The sequence below is a fragment of the Neophocaena asiaeorientalis genome, unplaced genomic scaffold, assembly GCF_003031525.2.
Source record: "Neophocaena asiaeorientalis asiaeorientalis breed wild unplaced genomic scaffold, Neophocaena_asiaeorientalis_V1.1 scaffold125, whole genome shotgun sequence".
Taxonomy (NCBI): Eukaryota; Metazoa; Chordata; class Mammalia; order Artiodactyla; family Phocoenidae; genus Neophocaena; species Neophocaena asiaeorientalis.
In genome coordinates this window covers 802,110-823,491 of record NW_020174425.1, presented here as the reverse complement: position 1 = coordinate 823,491, position 21,382 = coordinate 802,110, and the positions used below count along the sequence as shown (strand labels likewise).

General features: G+C 39.5%; 1 protein-coding gene across 1 annotated transcript in view; it reads left to right on the top strand.

Annotated features, from left to right (window-relative positions):
• The window catches only part of LOC112407409 (discoidin, CUB and LCCL domain-containing protein 1-like), a 65,398-nt gene that overhangs the window by 5,597 nt on the left and 38,419 nt on the right, over window positions 1-21,382 (top strand). Inside the window, exon 2 of the mRNA XM_024756685.1 lies at window positions 16,564-16,776. Coding sequence (XP_024612453.1) covers window positions 16,608-16,776 — 169 coding nt within the window. The 5' untranslated portion in view covers window positions 16,564-16,607. The remainder of the gene's footprint in view (window positions 1-16,563; window positions 16,777-21,382) is intronic.

Below are 21,382 nucleotides of genomic sequence, written 5' to 3'. Positions count from 1 at the left end.
GGGGAACGGGAGGCAAATAGAAGGAAAGGCTAAGCTTTGTGAGAGCAAAATGAAACAGAGCTTTTTTATTCACCACCAGCACCGGTTATAGTACCTGGCTGATAACAAGCTCCAGATAACTATTTCCTGAGTCGGTGCATGAATGCTTACGGCTGAGGTTTGAGCGAATGAGGTGAAGGGTAGTAGTCACTAAAGTGTTTTAAACAGAAATTGCATACATGACTATTGTGATGTCTTTAGACACACCGTACATGTATTCGAGAAAATAGCTAAATTCAACTCTGAAAAGAGTTGGGAATCTCAGAGACTCCTTTCCAGGTAATACCAGCAAAGCTGCCATAAGTTAGGTGCAGGCCATCTTGAAAATAGAGGAGCAGGTGGTCTTTGGTCCCCTAAGATCTGTAGGTGCTTATACATTGAGGGCATCAGGGCCCTGCTTTACCTTGAAGATCACTTGAGGACAGTGTTTAGGCATTTGTGACATTAGCACTGTGTTAAGCCATATAGTCCTGTATGCCTTGACTGTTTAATGCCATTTCTGTTTAATCTGTTAATCTAGTTTTCATAAACTATCTCCTTGGGTGTTCTAATACCCCATATTTGCAGAAATGTCTTTGTCTTATATTGATATATGCTTACATATGGTCATTTTCATTTTATATGGCTCCATTTCATGACTGAGAGTGTTTAGTGGATGTTCCTAGAGGTTATGTGTAAATGATTTTTATGGAGCACTCTTTTTTTTTTTTTATTTTTGGCTGCGTTGGGTCTTTGTTGCGCATGGGCTTTCTCTAGTTGCAGCGAGCGGGGGCTACTCTCCATTGCGGTGCGCGGACTTCTCATTGCGGTGGCTTGTCTTGTTGAGGAGCACTGGGCTCTAGGTGCGTGGGCTTCAGTAGTTGTGGCACATGGGCTCAGTAGTTGTGGCTCGTGGGCTCTAGAGCGGAGGCTCAGTAGTTGTGGCACACGGGCTTTGTTGCTCCGCGGCATGTGGGATCTTCCCGGACGAGGGCTCGAACCCATGTCTCCCGCATTGGCAGGCAGATTCTTAACCACTGCGCCACCAGGGAAGCCCAGCACCCTATTCTTGAAAAAAGAAAAAGGGAAAAAAAAAAACTTTACTTCACTATTATTTCTGACAGAGATCAGAAGTCCAGTTAAATTCAAAGTGCCAGTGCATAAACTTTCCTACAGGGAAGGTGGCAAACATCTTCGTGGGTCTCACTTAAATTTTTAACAGGCTGAGTGGATTTAATTCAGCTTTTTTTTTTTTTGCGGTACGTGGGCCTCTCACTGTTGCGGCCTCTCCCGTTGCGGAGCACAGGCTCCGGACGCGCAGGCTCAGCGGCCATGGCTCACGGGCCCAGCCGCTCCACGGCATGCGGGATCCTCCCGGACCGGGGCACGAACCCGTGTCCCCTGCATCGAGCAGGCGGACTCTCAGCCACTGCGCCACCAGGGAAGCCCCAGCTTTTTTTTATTGCTTTACAAAAGCAGATTGAAATGTGGTTGATTTCAGTCCAAAGGAGGAAACTTTTGAGACTTAATAGCCCATGGGCCCGCTGGGACTTGAGAGCTGTTTATTGAATTGCTCCCACTCCGAGGAGTTTAGAATGGAGGCTGCTGATTGTGAGAATTACGTGGACCAAGATTTGCCTTTTTTTCCCCCTAGAAAGCCCCAGCTTTGCCAAGAGTCTAAAATAGAAGATAGCCAACTCTACAGATAGGGAAATGGTGCCGTACCTGCTGTTAGTGCTAGCTCAAAAGGGTCTAAAAATCTTTGAGACCCTCTTGCCTTTTGGGTAGGAAATTCTTTTTCCACCCATCTTTCTTCTTCCTTTTCCTTTTTTTATCCTCTTTGCTACAGTTGCTGTGCTATATTATTAAGATCTTAACAAACACACTGCTTTTCCCCTGAGGTATTTAAAGTATATTGAAGACTTCATGGCATTTCTCCCCTAATATCTAACACTCAAGTCATATTTCCCCGTTAACCTTAACATGTCTTTTGGCTACTGGTTTGTTCAAACAAAGTCCACACATGGCAGTTATTACGTCTCTTTAAGTCGCTTTTGATCTACCACTGATCCCCACCCACATACATTTTATTTTCCTGCAAGGAAGTCAAATTCAATTGTCTGGTGACACAGCTCACATCCTAAATTGACTTACTGCTTCTGAGTGGTGTGTCTTTCTTTTACGTGCACCATCCCCTAAAGTATAAACCTGAATTAGACCTACAGGTTTGATTAGATTCAGGCTAAGGCTTTTGGGTAAAAGTACCTCGAGGTGCCATGTACTGCCAATTGTATCACAGCAAGATGCATATGTTATTGTGGTGATTATTGCCCCCCATTTCAGTGATGTTGAGAGTGATCAGTGACTTCAGGAAGTGACAACTCAATCCATCCTTTATAAAGTTGCCCTTTCCTGTATGACCTGGAAGTGGTCTGTGGGATAATAGTCTCTCGCTCACTCAGACTACTCTTTTCCATCGACATTTCACTCAATGGTTTAAGCATCTGTTGATCATTGTTGTTTGCCCAATCAGATACTTTTTATGTGAATAACATTTTAAAACCTTACCTTCAAATATATATTTTTTATCAGGTGGTTTTTTGTTTTTTGGGTTTTTTTTTTTTTTTCTGCATCTAATTGAATTGCATTGAATCCCAACAATTCTGAGAGCTATTGAAGGAACTGAGATTCAGAGAGATTGAATCATTTACCCCAGGCGCATTCACTTTATGTGCCTAAAGAGGGGGTCAGGTGCATGTCCTACAATTCTAAATGCCTTATGGTGGTCTTCTGCCCCTCATCTTCAAGGGACGTTCATCCAGGTGAGATCAAGTTCAAGAAAAGAAGCCTTGGAGGAACACAATTTCAGGGGGTTATTTATGCAATAAAGTTTTAAATTAATAGCCTTTGGCTTCTCTTAGAGATGATTACACTTGCTACAGAAATATTAAGACTTTGAAAACTCCCAATTAGTAGCTATTGTGCTTTAATCCACTGTGATACATTTAGCAGTGCAGAATACAGAATGTGCAAAGGCTATATTTTCAGGACCATGCAACGTGATATGAATTTCATGATTTATTTATTTTTCTCTCAATTCTTATGTTTCGTACCTCATTCGATGAATGATAAAATGCCATCTCTTTCCCAACTGAGATTTGCTATTTTCTGGTTAGTCAACATTGATTGCTTTTTCCTTACATGTGGTATGTACATGTATGTTCCCGCAAACCTCATCCTATTTCTTTGTGTATTTTTCATTCTGTGCTCAGATAATTCCTAAATTGACGCTCTTGTCCAGGTGTTAGAAACGTCACTCTGGCTTAAATATAGATCCTGAAATTTATTACTTTCTGTCCTGGATGTATAAATGAAATCGAGAGTAAAAATGTGTCAGAGAATTGAAAATACAGATGTGTTCCAATTTTAGGAACAGATATTAAAGGAAAACCATACAAAACTGGTATCTCAAGGATTTTTCATTTTTAAGAAAATTCACTTCAAGATCCCTCCTAATAATGAGGGCCCTTTAGTCTCCTGCTACTCAGGGTATATCTTAAAAAGACTAGCAGAAGAGTCATTACCAAGAGACTTTTGGACATGCAGAAATCTCAGACCCTGCACATTAGCAAGATCCCCGGGTGGTTGCTGTACCCACTGAAGTTTGAGAAGCAGCACTTGAGTCTACTGACCCTTCATTTACAGAGCAGCTTTTAGGAGCTCCGTTGGTGCGAAGCAGAGAACAGCCTTTGTGGGAAGTAAACTAGCCGCCTCTCAGACTATTCCTTTAACAGGCTAGTAAAAAGCACTTACTTAAATGATTCAAAACAGAGAGTGGTGGAATTCCTCATACGTTTTACAAGAAACCCTGAATTAAATATGGCTCTCTTCCTCATGTTAATTTCAAGACCAAAAGAGTAGGGCTATAAATAAATAATCGTAATGTGGGTTTTAATGCCGGTTGTGCTGGCATTAAAACCCTGGTAGTGTGATCTTGGGCAGTTCCTGAAATCTCTCTGCTCAGTGTTCTCACTTCTGAAATGGGTGACTTCAGCAATTGCCACCTCAGTGCTTGAGGTTCATGGGGTCTGGAGTCAGGTGAGGTTCAGATGCCCGCTCCGCCACCAGGGCTGATTACTCAGCTTCTCAGAGCCTCAACTTCACACATAGAGCAAGGACAATAGGAAGGACATGTGGTAAAGAAAGGGTGCTGTGGGCTTCTTGGGCTGTATTGGAAATGTCCTGTCTTTAAGCTATGGGGTATGTTCTTGGATGTTTGAGACAGTACTCTTTATACACAGCTATCTGTGTGTCCGCATGTGTGTATGAAATGTTTCATAATTTTTAAAAAGGAAACTAATAATATCCATCAAATATGATTGTCCTGAAGGTTAAATAAGATAATATAAAGTCCCTTAGAACACTCAGTATCTGTCACCTTTTACAATAAATGGTTGGTTAGTAAGAGCACTTTCACAATTAATTTTATGATTTTTTTCCTGTTCCAATAACTTTTTGGTTCTTATTAATTAAAAAAAAATCTGTCAAAGTTAAAATATCTGTATATATGAGGGAGCAAGAGAGAAACATTTAAAGTTTTACTTTTTAAAAAAAATTATTGAAGTATAGTTGATTTACAATGTTGTGTTAATTGCTGTACAGCAAAGTGATTCGGTTATACATATATATACATTCCTTTTCATATTCTTTTCCATTATGGTTTATCACAAGATATTGAATATAGTTCCCTGTGCTCTACAGTAGGACCTTGTTGTTTATCCACAGTTTTGACTTCTAAAGCTCAGATGAACTTTGTCTGTACTTGGTAATGTTGGAATTTTTGGACACCAAGAGAAAAGTCAACATCCAGTTACACATATGTGAATATTGGTGATATGCATATTTAACATGGAACCAAGGTTAGAAAATACAGCACTTTGTAGAGACAGGAAGGATTGCTCGCATTTGTCCTCAGCTTCAGCAGTTGCAACGTAGACATGACATCAACATCCTGACATTATTAATAAAGGTCAGCAGCCACTTTTCTCCAACTTCCGTATCCTGAACATCTATTCAACAGGGATAACACAGTCATCTAAGACTTGTTTTGCTTTACAAACAAGGGGTTTGTTTTGTTTGGTTTGGTTTTACATTTTTATCTGTGAAATTAGGACACTTCTCTCAAACAACGTGTCCAGTTTGTTACCAATTCCCCTTGTAACTTAAGCACTTGTAAGTTAATAACAACAGTGGCAAGTCTTGCTTTGGAATATCAGTGACAGGTTACAATTTCAGTGTCCATTTTTTAGAGCTCTAAAGACCAAAATCCACCTCTCCACATCTGATCTTTGATCCCGGAAGCCCTGTTTTGGGATCTCTCTGTGCACCCCCCTTTTGTGAGCCCAGCCCAGGAGTTGGCCAGTGTGTCCCACAGAACACTGCTCCCAGGAGATGCCCATTGAGCATGCATCCTCCTTTAAAGTTTCACATGCACTGCAAGGGCTTTGAGATGTCCTGTGGTGAAGAAAAAGGCGGGTTTCTGGAAGCTTATTTGCCATTTTTTGGCAACCAGGGTGTGATCTCTTTGTAAGCCTTCTAAGGACTGAGGGATCCAGTGCCTATTTTGAGAGATGCTGAGCTAGCAGCTAGTGGCCCTAGATAAATCTTGGGGAATGAATTCTGGTTAGACTTCCCAGCAGTTTTGAGCACTTAACACACACAGCCTCATTCATCTTTACCACACCCAGTTTTGGGTGGTCATTTTGGAGATGGGGAAGATTGATACAAAATAGGTAACTTCTTAGAATCGTAGAGCCAATGAGTGGTGGAATTTGGAAGAAGTCAGCTAATTCAAAGCAATATTCTTGATGCTTTAATATGTGTAGTATTTTTAAAATAGAAATATAGTAGTTAAAATGTATTGAATCTCACTGTATGCTAGCCTCTATGCTCAGTGCTTTACTAGCATTGTATTATTTAATGCTCCTGTGAGTTGGGCACTATCATTATCTCAATATTACAGATGATGAATTGACGATTAGAGAGGTAAAGGGACTCACCCAAGCCCACACAGCTCCCAGGGACACAGGAACCCAGTGTCATAACCATTGTGCTCTGTCACCGCCCAAGTATATGGAAATAGTTTATGAAGTTAGAAGCCGACATGTGTGCAACCCTCTTCCCCCACATCCACAGCCCTTTCAGTGATCGTTTTTCCTTTTCATAGACTGGAGAGTGACCAAGAACTATAGAGTTTTCACTGATCTTACTTATAGCACATTAAAGAATAGCATTAAACAAGATTTTGAGATTTTTATATCCATTGGGCATAAGTGATGCTTTTTAATATGTTAATATTAAAATTATTGATGTCTTTGCACACTGATGGAAATAGTCTCCCATTATGTAGGGACTCGGATAGGACCTCTTGAAATGACTTGTTTAATTTTCATGCATTCAAATTGATTTGTTTTAAGTGACTTTTTTAGCTGATAGGAAACACTGTGTTGTAGCATCTATTTTATACACAGTGAGAATAAGGTTTAAAGAGATTCTAAGTTTTGCAGAACAGTTTTGCAGAACTTGGTCATGTGCTTCTAGTCTATAGCTGTGACTATTATCCATTTTCCTTTCAGGAAAACTAAAGATTTTGAATAATTGAAGTTTTACCATCATAACTTCTGTTTTACTCGTTTTATTCTCACATAGAATAAAAAGGCTCTCCTGCCCCTGTGCTTCCATTCCTTTACAGGCAGTGAAAAAGTTAAGCACAACTGGAGAAGAACAACATTTATAAGAGAGGATGGCTGACAGTGAAATTAGTAATAGCTTGGGAAAGCTGTTCGCCTTACCATCAGACAAAGAGCTCTGTAGTAATTGCAAGCTCCCTTTTGTGGTTGAAAAGATTGTAGTCATCAAGAGCTCACTTGATCTCAGAAATGGGAAGAAATTTTCTCACACCCACACATGGGTAATGGTGTATGTGTTGAGACCTGTTGCAACTTGAATATTAGGAAGAGCAAGGATACAACTGTAATGAAATCATGTTTCTAGAAGTGGTTTCACTCGTGATACTTTAGAGCACTATTTTCCGAATTGCAGCTTGTGACCCATTTGTAGGCAGTCAGTTCATCTGGCACAGCCAGCACGCTTTTAACTTAAAAATGAAATGGGATAGAACAGAAAATATCACAGTGCATTACATATAATAAAAAGTATTGGGCTTCCCTGGTGGCGCAGTTGTTGAGAGTCTCCCTGCCGATGCAGGGGACAGGGGTTCGTGCCCCGGTCCGGGAAGATCCCACATGCTGCGGAGCGGCTGGGCCCGTGAGCCATGGCCGCTGAGCCTGCGCGTCCGGAGCCTGTGCTCCGCAACGGGAGAGGCCACAACAGTGAGAGGCCCGCGTACTGCAAAAAAAAAAAAAAAAAAAAGTATGCATGTGTGCTTGCTTAGGTTGTGATGAGAAGTCTATATTCTAACCATGGATCTTCAACAAGTTTGAAGGTTGCTGTCTTGTTCTGTGGACTAGTCAATAATTAATCTTAAATATATTTTTTGTACTAGTTGTTTTACTTCAAATAATTTTCCAGGTACAATTAAGTTTAAAAAATTTTTCAAAGCCTAAATCATTCTTTGTAGTATTGCAGAACTTAGTCCATATCAAATATATCTTAATTTCACTTTGCTGTTAGTGGAATGTGACTACTTATCAAAGGGAAGTAGTCTTTTAAGGAAGTTATTGTTTTCCTTTCTTAGTGGCTGGAATTTGAGTAGACTAAATAAATGGTTGACTCGTGTAGACAAGCATCTGGGGATTTGTTTTAAGCTTATTTAGAAAATACCTTGTATATCCATACTTCCTAAATAGCTGATGTAAAAGTCTGAAAGATAAATGCATATCCATTCATTTCAGGCATTTGGGGGAACAGATAATGAGTCCATTGGACCCGTCACTTTACCCTCAGGAATTACTTGTTAACTTACATCTCTCTCCCCTTGACTGTGATCTCCTTCAAATGGGAACTGCATTATCCTAAATTCCGAGCTGTTTATTGAGTAAGTTTTTAATGCCAGTTTGGGTATGTTGGTTTAGAGACTTCTTCCCATCTGCATACCTTAAGACCAATGCTGAAAGTAGCCTTTAATGTTACAAAGCACATTAGGTGGATTTGGTAGTTTTAATTATATTATTTTTCTGGTTTATGTATAATGTATTCATACTGTAGAACATTTAGAAAACTAATATAAATAAAATGGAAATCAATTCTAATCCCACACCATAAAAATGTACAGTTTAAACCTTTTTTCCTTCATATCTATGTATGTGGTCTATATTCTGTTTTAAAATTAAATGGTTTTCTAAAACATGGCCTTAACTTTTCCTTAATATCAATCTGCTCGGAGGTGTCACAGTCTGACTCTTTTCTAATTTAGATTGTTTCCAAATGCTCAGAATTAAAATGCTTAAATTTGGGGTAGAGATCACCTGGGGAGTTATAAAACATTAATGAGTACTTGCAGCTTTTTCCAAAATCTAAACTTCCTCCATCCGGTTTAATCTCTGTAAGTTGTTTTGAGGAGGTGGTGCGTCAGTCTCACAAACCAGCTATGGCTCTGAGCAAACCCCAGGGTTTAGGCCCATTGTGGACCCTTCAACTGTTCTACAGGGGGAGAAGCTTCCAGTCTGAGGAGAGGAGGAAATGATACACAGTTTAGTCATCATGTGCTTTGGCAATTAAATTACAGTTCAAAGGAAGAAGATGGTAAATGCTGCATGGTAGCCACTTGTGAAGAGTAGACAAGTTCCCTGTGGCCAAACTTCCTCCATCCCCCTTCTTGCCATGATCCCCCCTTGATGGTAGGTGGTGACAGTTCAGTGTCCCTGTCGCCTCCCACTACTGCATCACCGCGGCTCACTGCCTTTGAGTCCTCCCAACACCATGTGGAGCTTAACCGTAAAACCAAGATTGTATTTTTTGCCTTCAAGAATGACCTTTTATTTCTTTTCATTTTAATTAAAAACAAAAAACAAAAAAACCCTGTGAACCCTCATCATCCAGCTATAGTAACCATCAACATTTCCCCGTCTTTTTTACTTATTTTCCTCTCTCCCTTTTTTGCTGAAGTATTTTATGGCAAATCCCAGACCACATGTCGTCATGTCATTTCAGCCCTACATATGTCAGTAGGCATCCCTAAAAGTAAAGACATCTTCTCACATAACCTCAATACCATTATCACACCTAACAAAGTGAATAATACTCCCCTGATATTATTTAATACCCCAATTATCTTCTTTAAAATCAGCATTGGTATTTATTAGCGTAACTATATTGCATTTGAAAATCCAACTTTTTTTAAATTGAGGTATAGTTGATTTACAATGTTTCAGGTATACAGCAAAGAGATTGTTTTATATTCTCTTTCAAATTCTTTTCCATTATAGGTTATTACAAGATATTGAATATAATTCCCTGTGCCATACAGTACGACCTTGTTGTTTATCTGTTTTATATATAGTAGTGTGTATCTGATAATCCCAAACGCCTAATTTATCCCTCCCCCACCACTTTCCCCTTTGGTAACCATAAGTTTTTTTTCTATGTTTGTGAGTTTATTTCTGTTTTGTAAATAAGTTCATAGGTATCATTTTTTTAGATTCCACATGTAAGTGATACCATATAGTATTTGTCTTTGACTTACTTAGTATGATAATCTCTAGGTCCATCCATGGTGCTGCAAATGGCATTATTTAATTATTTTTTATGACTAGTGATATTCCATTATATATATGTTTATATACACACACCACATCTTCTTTATCCATTCATGTGTTGATGGACATTTAGGTTGCTTCCGTGTCTTGGTTATTATAAACAGTGCTGCTATGAACATTGGGGTGCATGTGTCTTTTTGAACTAGCATTCTCGTCTTTTCAGGATGTATGCCCAGGACTGGGATTAGTGGATCATGTGGTAACTCTATTTTTAGTTCTTTCAGGAACCTCCGTACTCTTCTCCATAGTGGCTGTACCAATTTACATTCCCACCAACAATGTAGGAGGGTTCCCTTTTCTCCACACTCTCTCCAGCATTTATTATTTGTAGACTTTATAATGATGGCCATTCTGACAGGTGTTAGGTGGTACCTCATTGTAGTTTTGATTTGTATTTCTCTAACAATTAGCTAAGTTGAGCATATTTGCATGTGCCTGTTGTCCATCTATATGTCTTCTTTGGAGAAATGTCTATTTAGGTCTTCTGCCCATTTTTTGACTGGGCTGCTTTTTGTTTGTTTGTTTGTTTTCATATTGAGCTGTATAAGCTGTTTGTATATTTTGAAAATTAAACCCTTGTGGGTCACATCATTTGCAAATATTTTCTCCCATTCCGTAGGTTGTCTTTTCATTTTGTTGATGGTCTCCTTTGCTGTGCAAAAGCTTTTTAGTTTAAGTAGGTACCATCTGTTTATTTTTGCCTTTGTTTCCATTACTCTAAGAGATGGATCAAAAAAAATATTGCTGCGATTTATGTCAAAGAATGTTCTACCTATGTTTTCCTCTAGGAGTGGTCTACATTTAGGTCTTTAATCCATTTTGAGTTTATTTTTGTATACGGTGTTAGAGAATGTTCTAATTTCATTCTTTTACATGTAGCTGTCCAGTTTTCCCAGTACCACTTATTGAAGAGACTGTCTTTTCTCCATCGTATATTCCTGCCTCCTTTGTCATAGATTAATTGACCATTAGTGTGTGGGTTTATTTCTGGGCTTTCTATCCTGTTCCATTAAACTTTGTGTCTGTTTTTGTGCCAGTACCATACTGTTTTGATTACTGTAGCATTGTAGTATAGTCTGGAGTCAGGGAGTGTGATTCCTCCAGCTCCATACTTCTTTCTTAGGATTGTTTTGGCTATTCAGGGTCTTTGGTGTTTTAAAATTTTAAACATACAAATTAAAAATTTTTTTGTTCCGGTTCTGTGAAAAATGTTACTGGTAATTTGATAGGGATTGCACTGAATCTGTAGATTGCCCCCAGTTATCTTTTTAAAATGGTTTTGTAAGATTGGTTTTTCAAGTCATGGTCCAAATAAGATTCATGTGATTGTTGTGGTGTTTAAGTTTCCTTTAATCTAAAATAAACACTTTGTTTCTTTTTATGGCTGAGTAATATTCCATTGTATATATGTACCATGACTTCTTTATCCATTCGTCTGTTGATGGGCATTTAGGTTGCTTCCATGACCTGCCTGTTGTAAATAGTGCTGCAATGAACATTGGGGTACATGTATCTTCTTGAATTATGGTTTTCTCTGGGTATATGCCCAGTAGTGGGATTGCTGGATCATATGGTAATTCTATTTTTAGTTAAACACTTTTTAAAACATTTCTTTATACAATTCGTTGTTGAAGAAACTGGGTCAGTTGCACCTAGAATATCACTTGGATTCAGCTAATGACTTCCTTGTGATGTCAGTACACTTGTGTTTCTACCCCTTGTGTTTCCTGTAAACTGAAGTTAGACGTAAAGGCTTGATGTCAATTATCAATTCAAATGTTTTGCTTTTTGGCAAGAGTGCTTCATATGTGTTGGTATGCAGAGCACATTTTATCCTAGCAGGAGACTTGTAATACCTGATTTTCTCACTTGTTGTCATGCTGAGATCCATTAATAAGTTTAGGTGGTGACCTGCCTGATCCTTTCATTTTAAAGTTTTTCCTGTTGTAAAGCAGCTATACTCTAGTAAAAATTAATTAAAAAAAATAAAGTTCTTCCTCAACCTTCTACCCAAAGGTTTTCCATCTATTTGTGACCATTGCCAGATAAGCTACATCTTCTGTTCATTTTAATAGACAGATGTTGTGAAAGTATCTAAAAAGAGGTCTGGCAGGGCATCAGTGCAGGTGGTTTTCCAAAATTAAACACAAATACACTTGTGTTACAAAATCAAATAGAGGTGACAAAAGTGTTTTTAAAATCCTAGAACTTGGGCTTCCCTGGTGGCGCAGTGGTTGAGAGTCCGCCTGTCGATGCAAGGGACACGGGTTCGTGCTCCGGTCCGGGAGGATCCCACATGCCGCGGAGCGGCTGGGCCCGTGAGCCACGGCCGCTGAGCCTGCGCGTCCGGAGCCTGTGCTCCGCAACGGGAGAGGCCACAGCAGTGAGAGGCCCGCCTACCACAAAAAAAAAAAAAAAAAAAAAAAAAAAAAAAAAAAAAAAAAAAAAAGAAAAAAAAAAAAATCCTAGAACTAGATCATCTTGGAACTGTCATCTGGTATGTACCTCTGGTTGAGTAGCCTTAAGGAAAGTCATATACATCTTGTCTTCTCATCTGTAAACTGGGGCATATATTATGAACCTCCCCAGACACAACACCCTATGCTTTTTAGACAAATGTGAGAACTTGGTTAATGGATTTAGTACACAGAGATTTTAGAATAAAAGTGGCCTCCTTTATTTGTTGTCATTCCATGGTGATCTTTTTAATGCAAGCTTGTATAAATTCTTTAATTAAAAATAATTTAAGTAGAAGATCACAAAATCCAAATAGTATAAAAAGTATAAATTAGAAAAAGCCCCTTCATTTTCACCCCCTGCCAGGAAAACTTAACCAGACTGACAGATTTTTTCAAATTTTTTTAACTAAATTTTTTATTCTGAGATAATCATAGATCACATGCAGTTGTAAGAAATAATACAGAGTGATGTTGTGTACCCTCACCTGGTTTCCCCTGTGATAGCATCTTGCAAAGCTATAGTATAATATTACAACCATGATATTGATGTTGATACATTACATATGGAACATGGACTGGTAGATTTTTAAATAACTCTTGTCGTCTTTCTTGTCAGTGTTTCTTAATTAGAGTTGGGCTCTGAGTTAAGCTACAAAAGTGTTAGGATGAGGTCGTGGAAATAGTGCTTCTCTGTTGCTTTCAATTGCATGCATATGCCTTATTGAGTATATGATATCATAGGCATTTTCTCTCCCTAGGCATTTTCCATTTGCTCTTTGGCATATTTCTAAGTTCTTTTTTTCCTTCAGCTTTATTGAGATATAATTGACATATGACGTTGTGTAAGTTTAAGTCTACAATGCATTGGTTTTATACATTTATGTATTTCAAAGTTATTTAACACTGTAGCATTTGCTAACACTGCAATCACCTCACGTAATCACTGTTTCCTTTTTGTGGTGAGAACATCTAAGATCTACTCTCCTAACAACTTCCAATTATATACTATAATATTGTTAACTATATCTAGTCCTTTGAAGTCATCAAAACTGTGGAAAGACAGTAGGTTGAAAATTCCTGATGTCATTAGTACCCAGGGAATAAGTTTATTATATTAGTGCTTGCCACAGCAGACTCCATAAGTAGTCTTCCATAGGCTGGAGTGAAATTGCAACTTCTGATGACAGTTTGCTTTGTAATAAATTAGGACTCAGCCATTCCTTTCAGGTTTTTTGACAGAAGAAAGACCTACTTTCATTCTGATAGTTAATGGAAAAGGGAAGCTTCTCCACATCTGAGCCACAATCCCCCACGTAAAGTAAGGATGGGAGTGTTGAAGACTTAAACCTGCTCACATTCTGCCAGTGTCGCTGGGTGAGATGAGTTTCCTCTTGGGCGTTAGAGTAGAAGGCATTGAAAAGAAGCATAATTACAGGCTTGAATAAAAGCGACACCCTGGAATTTTCCTTTGTCATGACATGTCGCTTAAAACTTCGAATACAGTAATCATGTGTGGGCCGATTCACCTGTAACTGAGCTCATTTTATGTCTAGGGATGTTTTCTAGGAAAAGATTTCACTTTCTTTTCTCTTATAGAAGCAGAATTTCATAGTACTAAGAAACGAGACATTTAAAGGTTTCACAGGTGATACCTTGGTGGCTTAGAGGGGGTTAGTTATGTGTATAATTATATGCATAGTTGTACACTAGTTACCCTAGTGTTGTTTCATCAGGGTGCTCCAAGTCACTGCCTCCTAAGGTGGGCAAGTCTTAGAAACGAGTTACAGGACCTTGTGGGGAGCTAGGGCGTTTGTCTCCTTTAAAGGGGCAGCCACCGCCTTCAGCCCTGTGAGAACACCTGCTGGTATGATTGCCCTGTCTTCCAGTTTCCAAGAGAAATTGTCAATTGGATTTTTTTTTTTTTTAACAAAAGCCTTTAAGAGCAGGTAAATAATTCTAAATTTAAATCAAAACCCCTACGTGCTTCTGCACCGTATGCTTTACTCTAGTATAATTTTCATTTAATTCTCAACAATTTGGTACTTACTGCCAGAGAGCCCAAGGAATATAGCTATCACCTCAAACTTAAGAACCAAACTTACAACCTTTGTCCCCAAACCTGCTTGCCCTCTGGGCTTCCCTTTCTGTCATATTAGCCTCAGTGTTCCCATCATTTCTGGACTCAACGTCTCAACTTTTTTAAACTTTTTTCTCCTCTCGTCTTTCCCACTATAATTAAGCGAAACGCGAGCCTGTTGATTTTTTTCTTGTGAACTCCCCCTGTTTCTCTTTCCCTTTCCATTCCAGCCACCCCATTCCTAGCCCTCCTACTGCCCTTCTGAGGCAGATTCTCCTGCATCCTAGTTCCTGTATCGACACTTTTTCTAATACCTCTTTCATTATCTCCCTTCTCAAAAACCTCTGTGGACCCCTATTGCCTACTGTATAAATTCCACAACTTCTGCCTGGACCTCCAGGTTTCAGAGTAGTTTTATCTTAGCCGTCTATCTCCATTTCCCTCTGGTACTAACTCATTGCTCCTATAGGTCAACTCCCCCAGTGCAACCTCCCTGCTTGGAATCTTGTGAGAGTTTCTGCATAATGAGTGGGTCCTTGCCTGGAGCTTGATGGCTGATTTGGGATAGATTCTGCAGTTTTCCCCAACCCCTTATTTTAACTAGGCCCCCATGTCATTTGGGCTGCAAGCCTCAGGGCAAGAAGGAGGTAGAATAAAGGAAGACCCCAGATGAATCCTCTAGCAGGGACTAGCCTGGAGAAGGAAGAAGGCTGCCTTGGGCTTCAGATTCCCAGGATGCCCAAGTTGGGGCTTGTCCATAGGAGGCTTTGGGATGCCTTCTCTTACCACCTCAGAGAGTTCCTTCTCCAACAGACTTCTGCTTTCTCTCCCTCCGGTGAAGGGCAAAAATTCTGGCTTTCTTTCTTTGAAGCCGTAGTAACCATAGGCATTTTGTACTTCAGACTTTGCATGCAATGTTTGCAGCCCACCCAGTTGTGCATGCTGTTAGATGTTTGGGTGATTAACCTGGTCACTTTAATATACTGGAACAACTTGTTGGTCAATTGATTAACTACCCTGTTCAGAAAGTCTTAAGAGAATTCCTTGTTTTAGTGAAGTAGTGAGAGTTCACTGAAATAGATTCTCTCTTGCCCTCTTTGGCCCTTTGTTTAAGCTCCTGCTATGCCAGGGGCACCTAGTGTTATAGTTACCTGAACATGGAACTCTCCCATTTCACTCTGAGTCCTGAGCAGCCATTGCTGCTTTTATGTGTCTCCAACAATGCCGTGTCTGGCAGGTGGCAAGCACTCAATACAGTAGATCCTTGACACTCATGATACATCTTAAGTCTATCAGGAACTTCCAAATCTGTGACTGTTACTAACTGAGATGTGCATGTCAGATGCTTGTTAGTCCCCAGTTGAATGACAGGCTCTTAAACAAAGTCCTCTCAGCATAAGCCTCAGAATCTACCAGGAGCATTTTGCATACATGATCCCATTTAATCAGGACAGTAACCCCTGAAATGAGTAGTAGGATTTTCTCGGTTGCAAATTATTTCATGGCACTGGCTTGCTGGTAGACAAAACCACAAATGGCATATCTGCGAATGCCAAGGGCCCACTGTGCAAGTGTGGATGGGTAGATATCTGGATAGATGATTAGAAAAAGTAATTAGACTAAATGATGTGTTTGCAAAGGGCTTACCATGCTAATACATGAAACATTTTGATCAACAGTGTTCAGAATATTAAACTGAGAAACAAGAGATGAAATAACCTGGAATAATAAATACGTTTTAATAATTCAATCCTTTTTTTTCTTTTTTTTTAGCTTTTCCCTCTCTCTCCATAGAAGGAGTAGAATACCTAAGATGAAGATTATACTGGACGTTTTCAGTCCTCAGTAAAAATTCATTTCGCTTACTTTTTTAATTTTTTAATTTTTTTTTAGAAGATGTTGGGGGTAGGAGTTTATTAATTAATTAATTTTTTTTTGGTGTGTTGGGTGTTCGTTTCTGTGCGAGGGCTTTCTCTAGTTGCGGCAAGCGGGGGCCACTCTTCATCGCGGTGCACGGGCCTCTCACTATCGCGGCCTCTCTTGTTGCGGAGCACAGGCTCCAGACGCGCAGGCTCAGTAGTTGTGGCCCACGGGCCCAGTCGCTCCGCGGCATGTGGGATCCTCCCAGACCAGGGCTCGAACCCACGTCCCCTGCATTAGCAGGCAGACTCCCAACCACTGCGTCACCAGGGAAGCCCTCACTTACTTTTTGTATTCTTTTTTTCTTTAACAGGTGATGGCTGTGGGCACATAGTGACCTACAAGGACAGTGGCACCATGACATCTAAGAATTATCCAGGGACTTACCCCAATCACACTATTTGTGAAAAGACGATCACAGTACCGAAGGGGAAGAGATTGATTCTGAGGTTGGGAGATTTGGATATTGAATCCCAGACCTGTGCTTCTGACTACCTTCTGTTCACTAGCTCTTCAGATCAATATGGTAAGAAAAGATATCTAGGTTTCACTGAGCATGGGAAAATTTGAGATGCAGGGAGGAGGCACGTGGCACGCTCATCAGTGTTACAGCCTGGGAAGATCAGAAGAGGAACTTGCTCCTTGTAGACTCTCAGGGTAGCTCACATGGATACACTTGTTTCATAAGCTGCACAAAAGACATCTGAGGAGATGGTAGCCTTGCGTGGGTCTCAGGAGCTTAGTTAGTTTATATCTTGTCGGGAAGACAATTGGAGATATATAGCATTTGGCTGAAACACCTACAGTTCATTCATTCGTGTGACAGATGTTTATTGAACCGTGGTCATGCGTTCAAGTGCTCTGTGGAGTACTGGGTGGGATACAGCAGTGAAAAAACAAAAGTTCCTCCTTTCATTGTGCTTACCCTGGTAGAGGGGCGGGTGGAAAACAAACAAACAAATACATCTATAATATGAGAGGCAGTGAGAAAGAAAAATAAGGAATACGAAAAAGGAGTCATCCTAAGGTGATACCAAGTCTGATTCTGAGTGTGTTTGTGTTCAAATGGGATGGTCAGGAAGGCTTCTCCAATAAGAAGACATTTGAGCAGAGACCCAAATGGAGTGAGTGAAGGGACTGTACACATATGTCTGGGGTCAATTTTCTGGGTAGGGGAAGGACAAGTGCAAAGGACAGTTTTCAGAGTAACCTTCTGAAATTAAGCTTTTTGTGGTTTGGGGTGTGCTGTTAGCACACTGGTGTCTGAAATCACCATTAGCACTGACCCTACAGTCCTTAGCCCAAGGAAACAACTTGGGTTTCGTGGATTAGAAAACAAAGACAGAACTTACGTACAGATTCTTCTGAGATTAGAGATTTTTTGAAATTCTCTGTGTGTTACAACTCCAAAAATGATACAGGTTTTAAGCAAAACCCTGTCCTCCTGCTAGTTCTATAGGTAATTTCTCTCAAACACACAGCTTTCAAGGCTGTCTTTACCTTTGCATCCGGAGCTTCCTCACTCCTCCCAGGGTGGAAGCCCAGACCAGTCCCAAGACTGTTCAGAGGTCTAAACCTATCTAGCCCCCATGGAGGAGAAAGCTTAAGATTTATTTTTTTTATCCCTGGGAATATTACCTGTATTTTAATGTTGGTTGAATTACTCTGACAGAGTAAAGATGGTTGATTTCATATAATTAGTTGCAACTTTTTAACTCCAGTTTGACTCAAATGGGAAAAATGAGAATTCCGGGGATGCTTACGGCCCTTGGGAACACTTACTGTTCTGTTAGCTCTGGTAATCGAATGTGTGGTAATTTATGGAGCCACTCTTCAGGGAATCCTTCATTGACCAGGAAATTTCCTTCAGATTCAGAGGGCATTGAGTGTCAGAGCTCCTGTGTAAAACGCGAGGGAAAGTGCCGCAGGGCCATAAACGGCTTTTCCACACTAGTCTCTGTGGGGAAGCATCTCCTTTTCCAGAAGATGAGCAGTTAATTCCATCTGCTGACAGAGCAGCAGCTAATCACCTCTGTTGCTCTGGGTCTCTCTCAGCTTGGGGGCTGAGGTGAGAACTAGAAAGGGGAGCAAATCGTCCTGAAACAGGATAGGAGAATTGGCTTTCCCACACCAAGGCGCCTACTCCATTGTCTTTGTTGTATATTCGCAAATACACAAAAAGGAGGAAAAGCCTGGGATTAACTACATTTTAGGAGCTGGGTTACAAGGTGATCTTGGTTGGCCTCAGGGCACTCTAGTCCACATTTCCAGCTTCTTGAATTTTCAAGATTTAGACTCTTCACTAGGAAGTGAGTAATGAATTGCAATTCATTTCAATAAAGCCCAGTAAATTCGTTTTTCTCTTTAAATTTTTTCCTACATAGTTATGTTTGTCTTTCAAAAACAGAATATATACTCATTATAGAAATAAGCATACTCATTGTATGTCAGGCACATGCTTGGCCTCACGTAGATTTTCTGGAATCCTTACATCCACCCTGCAAGGTAAATATTATTAACTCCTTTTTACAAACAGGGAAACTGAGGTACGGCGAGTATTTTATTTTATTCTATTTTAGGAACATGCTGAAGATCACAAAGCTAGTTAAGGGCTGAAAGGAAAATTTATATCTATGTCTTTGTGGCTCTAAAACATCTGTCTCCAGATATCTGTTCCTCTCCCAGCACCAACACCCAAAGAAAAACTCAGTGCATTATCACCCTTCCCAGGTGGACCAGCCCAGTATTACATCATACAGCAATTTTGCCTAAAACACAGGTGTAGTTAATACTTTGGGTTGGGGATGTTCTTAAGATAAAATATTTAACGATGCTCAGAAGTTCTTTCTTTTGAGGCTACGTAAAAGATTCCCTGATCAGTCATGTTAAGGCAAATCCAGCAGACAAGAATAACAGAAATTAGCAATAAAAGGAATGCATGGAAAGGAAATTAGAATACTTCAATCCTATAAGCATATTTAAAAAGAAGTACATTCTAAATTTTCTTGTAGTCAGAACTACAGATTTTCTTTGTTAGGAAAATCTTTATTACATATAGGCTGAAAAAGTTCTATCTCAACCTGAGTAAAATTAATGTGCCCTTAAAAAAAAAATTAAGTGGCTTAGGGCCAGGTATAGCAGGTGTACACATGCATATGTGTGTATGCTGCATATATATATTTGTGTCTTTTGTAGTTTTAAAGAGCATTCTGGGAGGAGCCACTTATTCATATATGTATACTTAGAATATTTAATCCAGTGACTTGAATGTAGTAGATACTCCGTGAATAAATGGTTTTAAAAGTGAATTGGCAAATTCAATGGCGAGGAACCAGTTCAGTAAAACATGTAATACCTGCAATGTTAAGCAGCTACTTGGTGAAAAGACTGTTAACATAGAAAGCTGATTAGGATATAGTGTTAGGTAAAATATGAATACACAGTAATGTCCTAATAATAGAAAAAAGCCTCTGAATAAAGTAAGACAGAACATAATTGTAGCAAAATGTTAGAAGGAGGACTTTAAAAGGTTCAACTCTGGGTATGGTTATATTTTCTCTCTACTCTCTATTTTTTTCTCTAATAAACATACGTTTCTTAAAAAAGTAGATTTTCTTTGCGCAAGAACACTAACTTTAGACCTGTATTTTAATTTAGTTAAAATAGTCCCCTGGTCAGTTTGAACCTCCTGGAGGAGTGTATCATCTGCAGAGGAGAGAGAGAAGGAAGAGGGGGAGGAGTGCTTTGTTGGCCTGTGCAAGCTTAGGGAGTGTCCCTTCCTTTGGGACTGTTGCCCAGCTCCCTGGAGTGGGGAAGGCCCCTCTGCAGCCAGTGTGGCCACAGGACTGTGGCGGGAGGGTCTCAGGGATCCAAAGCGCTGTTGCCTGGGCCGGCAGTCGAGGGAAGTGCCCACTGCAGTTCCCCCCGCGGGGAACATATGTTCTAGAATACCTCCTGCAATTCCAGTATACAGGGCTCTAAAGGTTACATGTATGGCTGAAAGAGCTGAATAGTTTTGGTTTATCCAGCTCAGTTTTTTTCAATTAATGGCTAAAACCCGTTGCCAAGAGATTTTAAGACTCAACACTATCAGACTTTTGAATGTGGAGTTAATGTTTAGAAAAAGAATAATGTTTTCTGGCATCCCTGTTTATAAGCTCTGCCAAGAGTGGACATAGTTGCAGTGTGATTGCATTAACCATTGTGGATATGCTGAAGTTATATAGTTTTAATCCTTATGCAGTTCATTTGTAATGGTTCACCCCCCCCATGCCGATTTTGTTTTAAATGTTTGGTTCATATACTTCGGGTGCTTTCATTCGTGGTAGCAAAACGTTTAATACTATAAACAAGTGTGACCCACACCAGCTTTCACAGTGATCAAGCAAAATTTGCACCTGATCTCACTGATCGTTAAGAGACCTGATACAAATAAGATGGGGTTATTATTCTTCTGTTTGTCATATATTATAATGAGGGCTGATATTTCAGATTCAAACATCAGTTAAAAGAATGTACTTACATATCTATGGCTGAGTTAAGACACTGATTCTCCCTTTTAAAATACTCTTGAAACAGCCAGGATGCAGCAAAGTTGATAAACTAGATCAACCTCACTTTAGAATATATGTTGTTTAAGAACAAAATAAGATTGTAAAGTTACTTTTAAACATAAACTTTTAAATGTATAAAAATTTTGGGCTGTAAACATATATACTGACTTTTAAGATCATGTGTACTAATATCCTGGCCAAAGAAAATGTTTAAGAAGTATCATACTTTGATTAGTAGAGATTGTTTTCACTATAACTAAGGGTATTCTGCATTTTTGTTTAAGAGACCAAAGTAACAGAGCCTCCCTTCAAAAGAAACACTAATGTCCCTTTTCTGGTCTAGAATCCAATCGGGATCGTGAAGCACTTAGCTGTTGTACAGAACAGTTCAGATTGCTGCTTTGGTACTGATTCTCAATCTCCTCCCTTTTATATGTGTGATGTAAAATAATAAGAGGTTAGTTATATAAAATATTAAAATATCTTGAACTTGGGGGAAGAGTAGGTGCTGATTCAGGCAATGAGTCATACCAGTATACCTACATTTAAAATATGAAACGTCTCACGTTGTTTTATTTA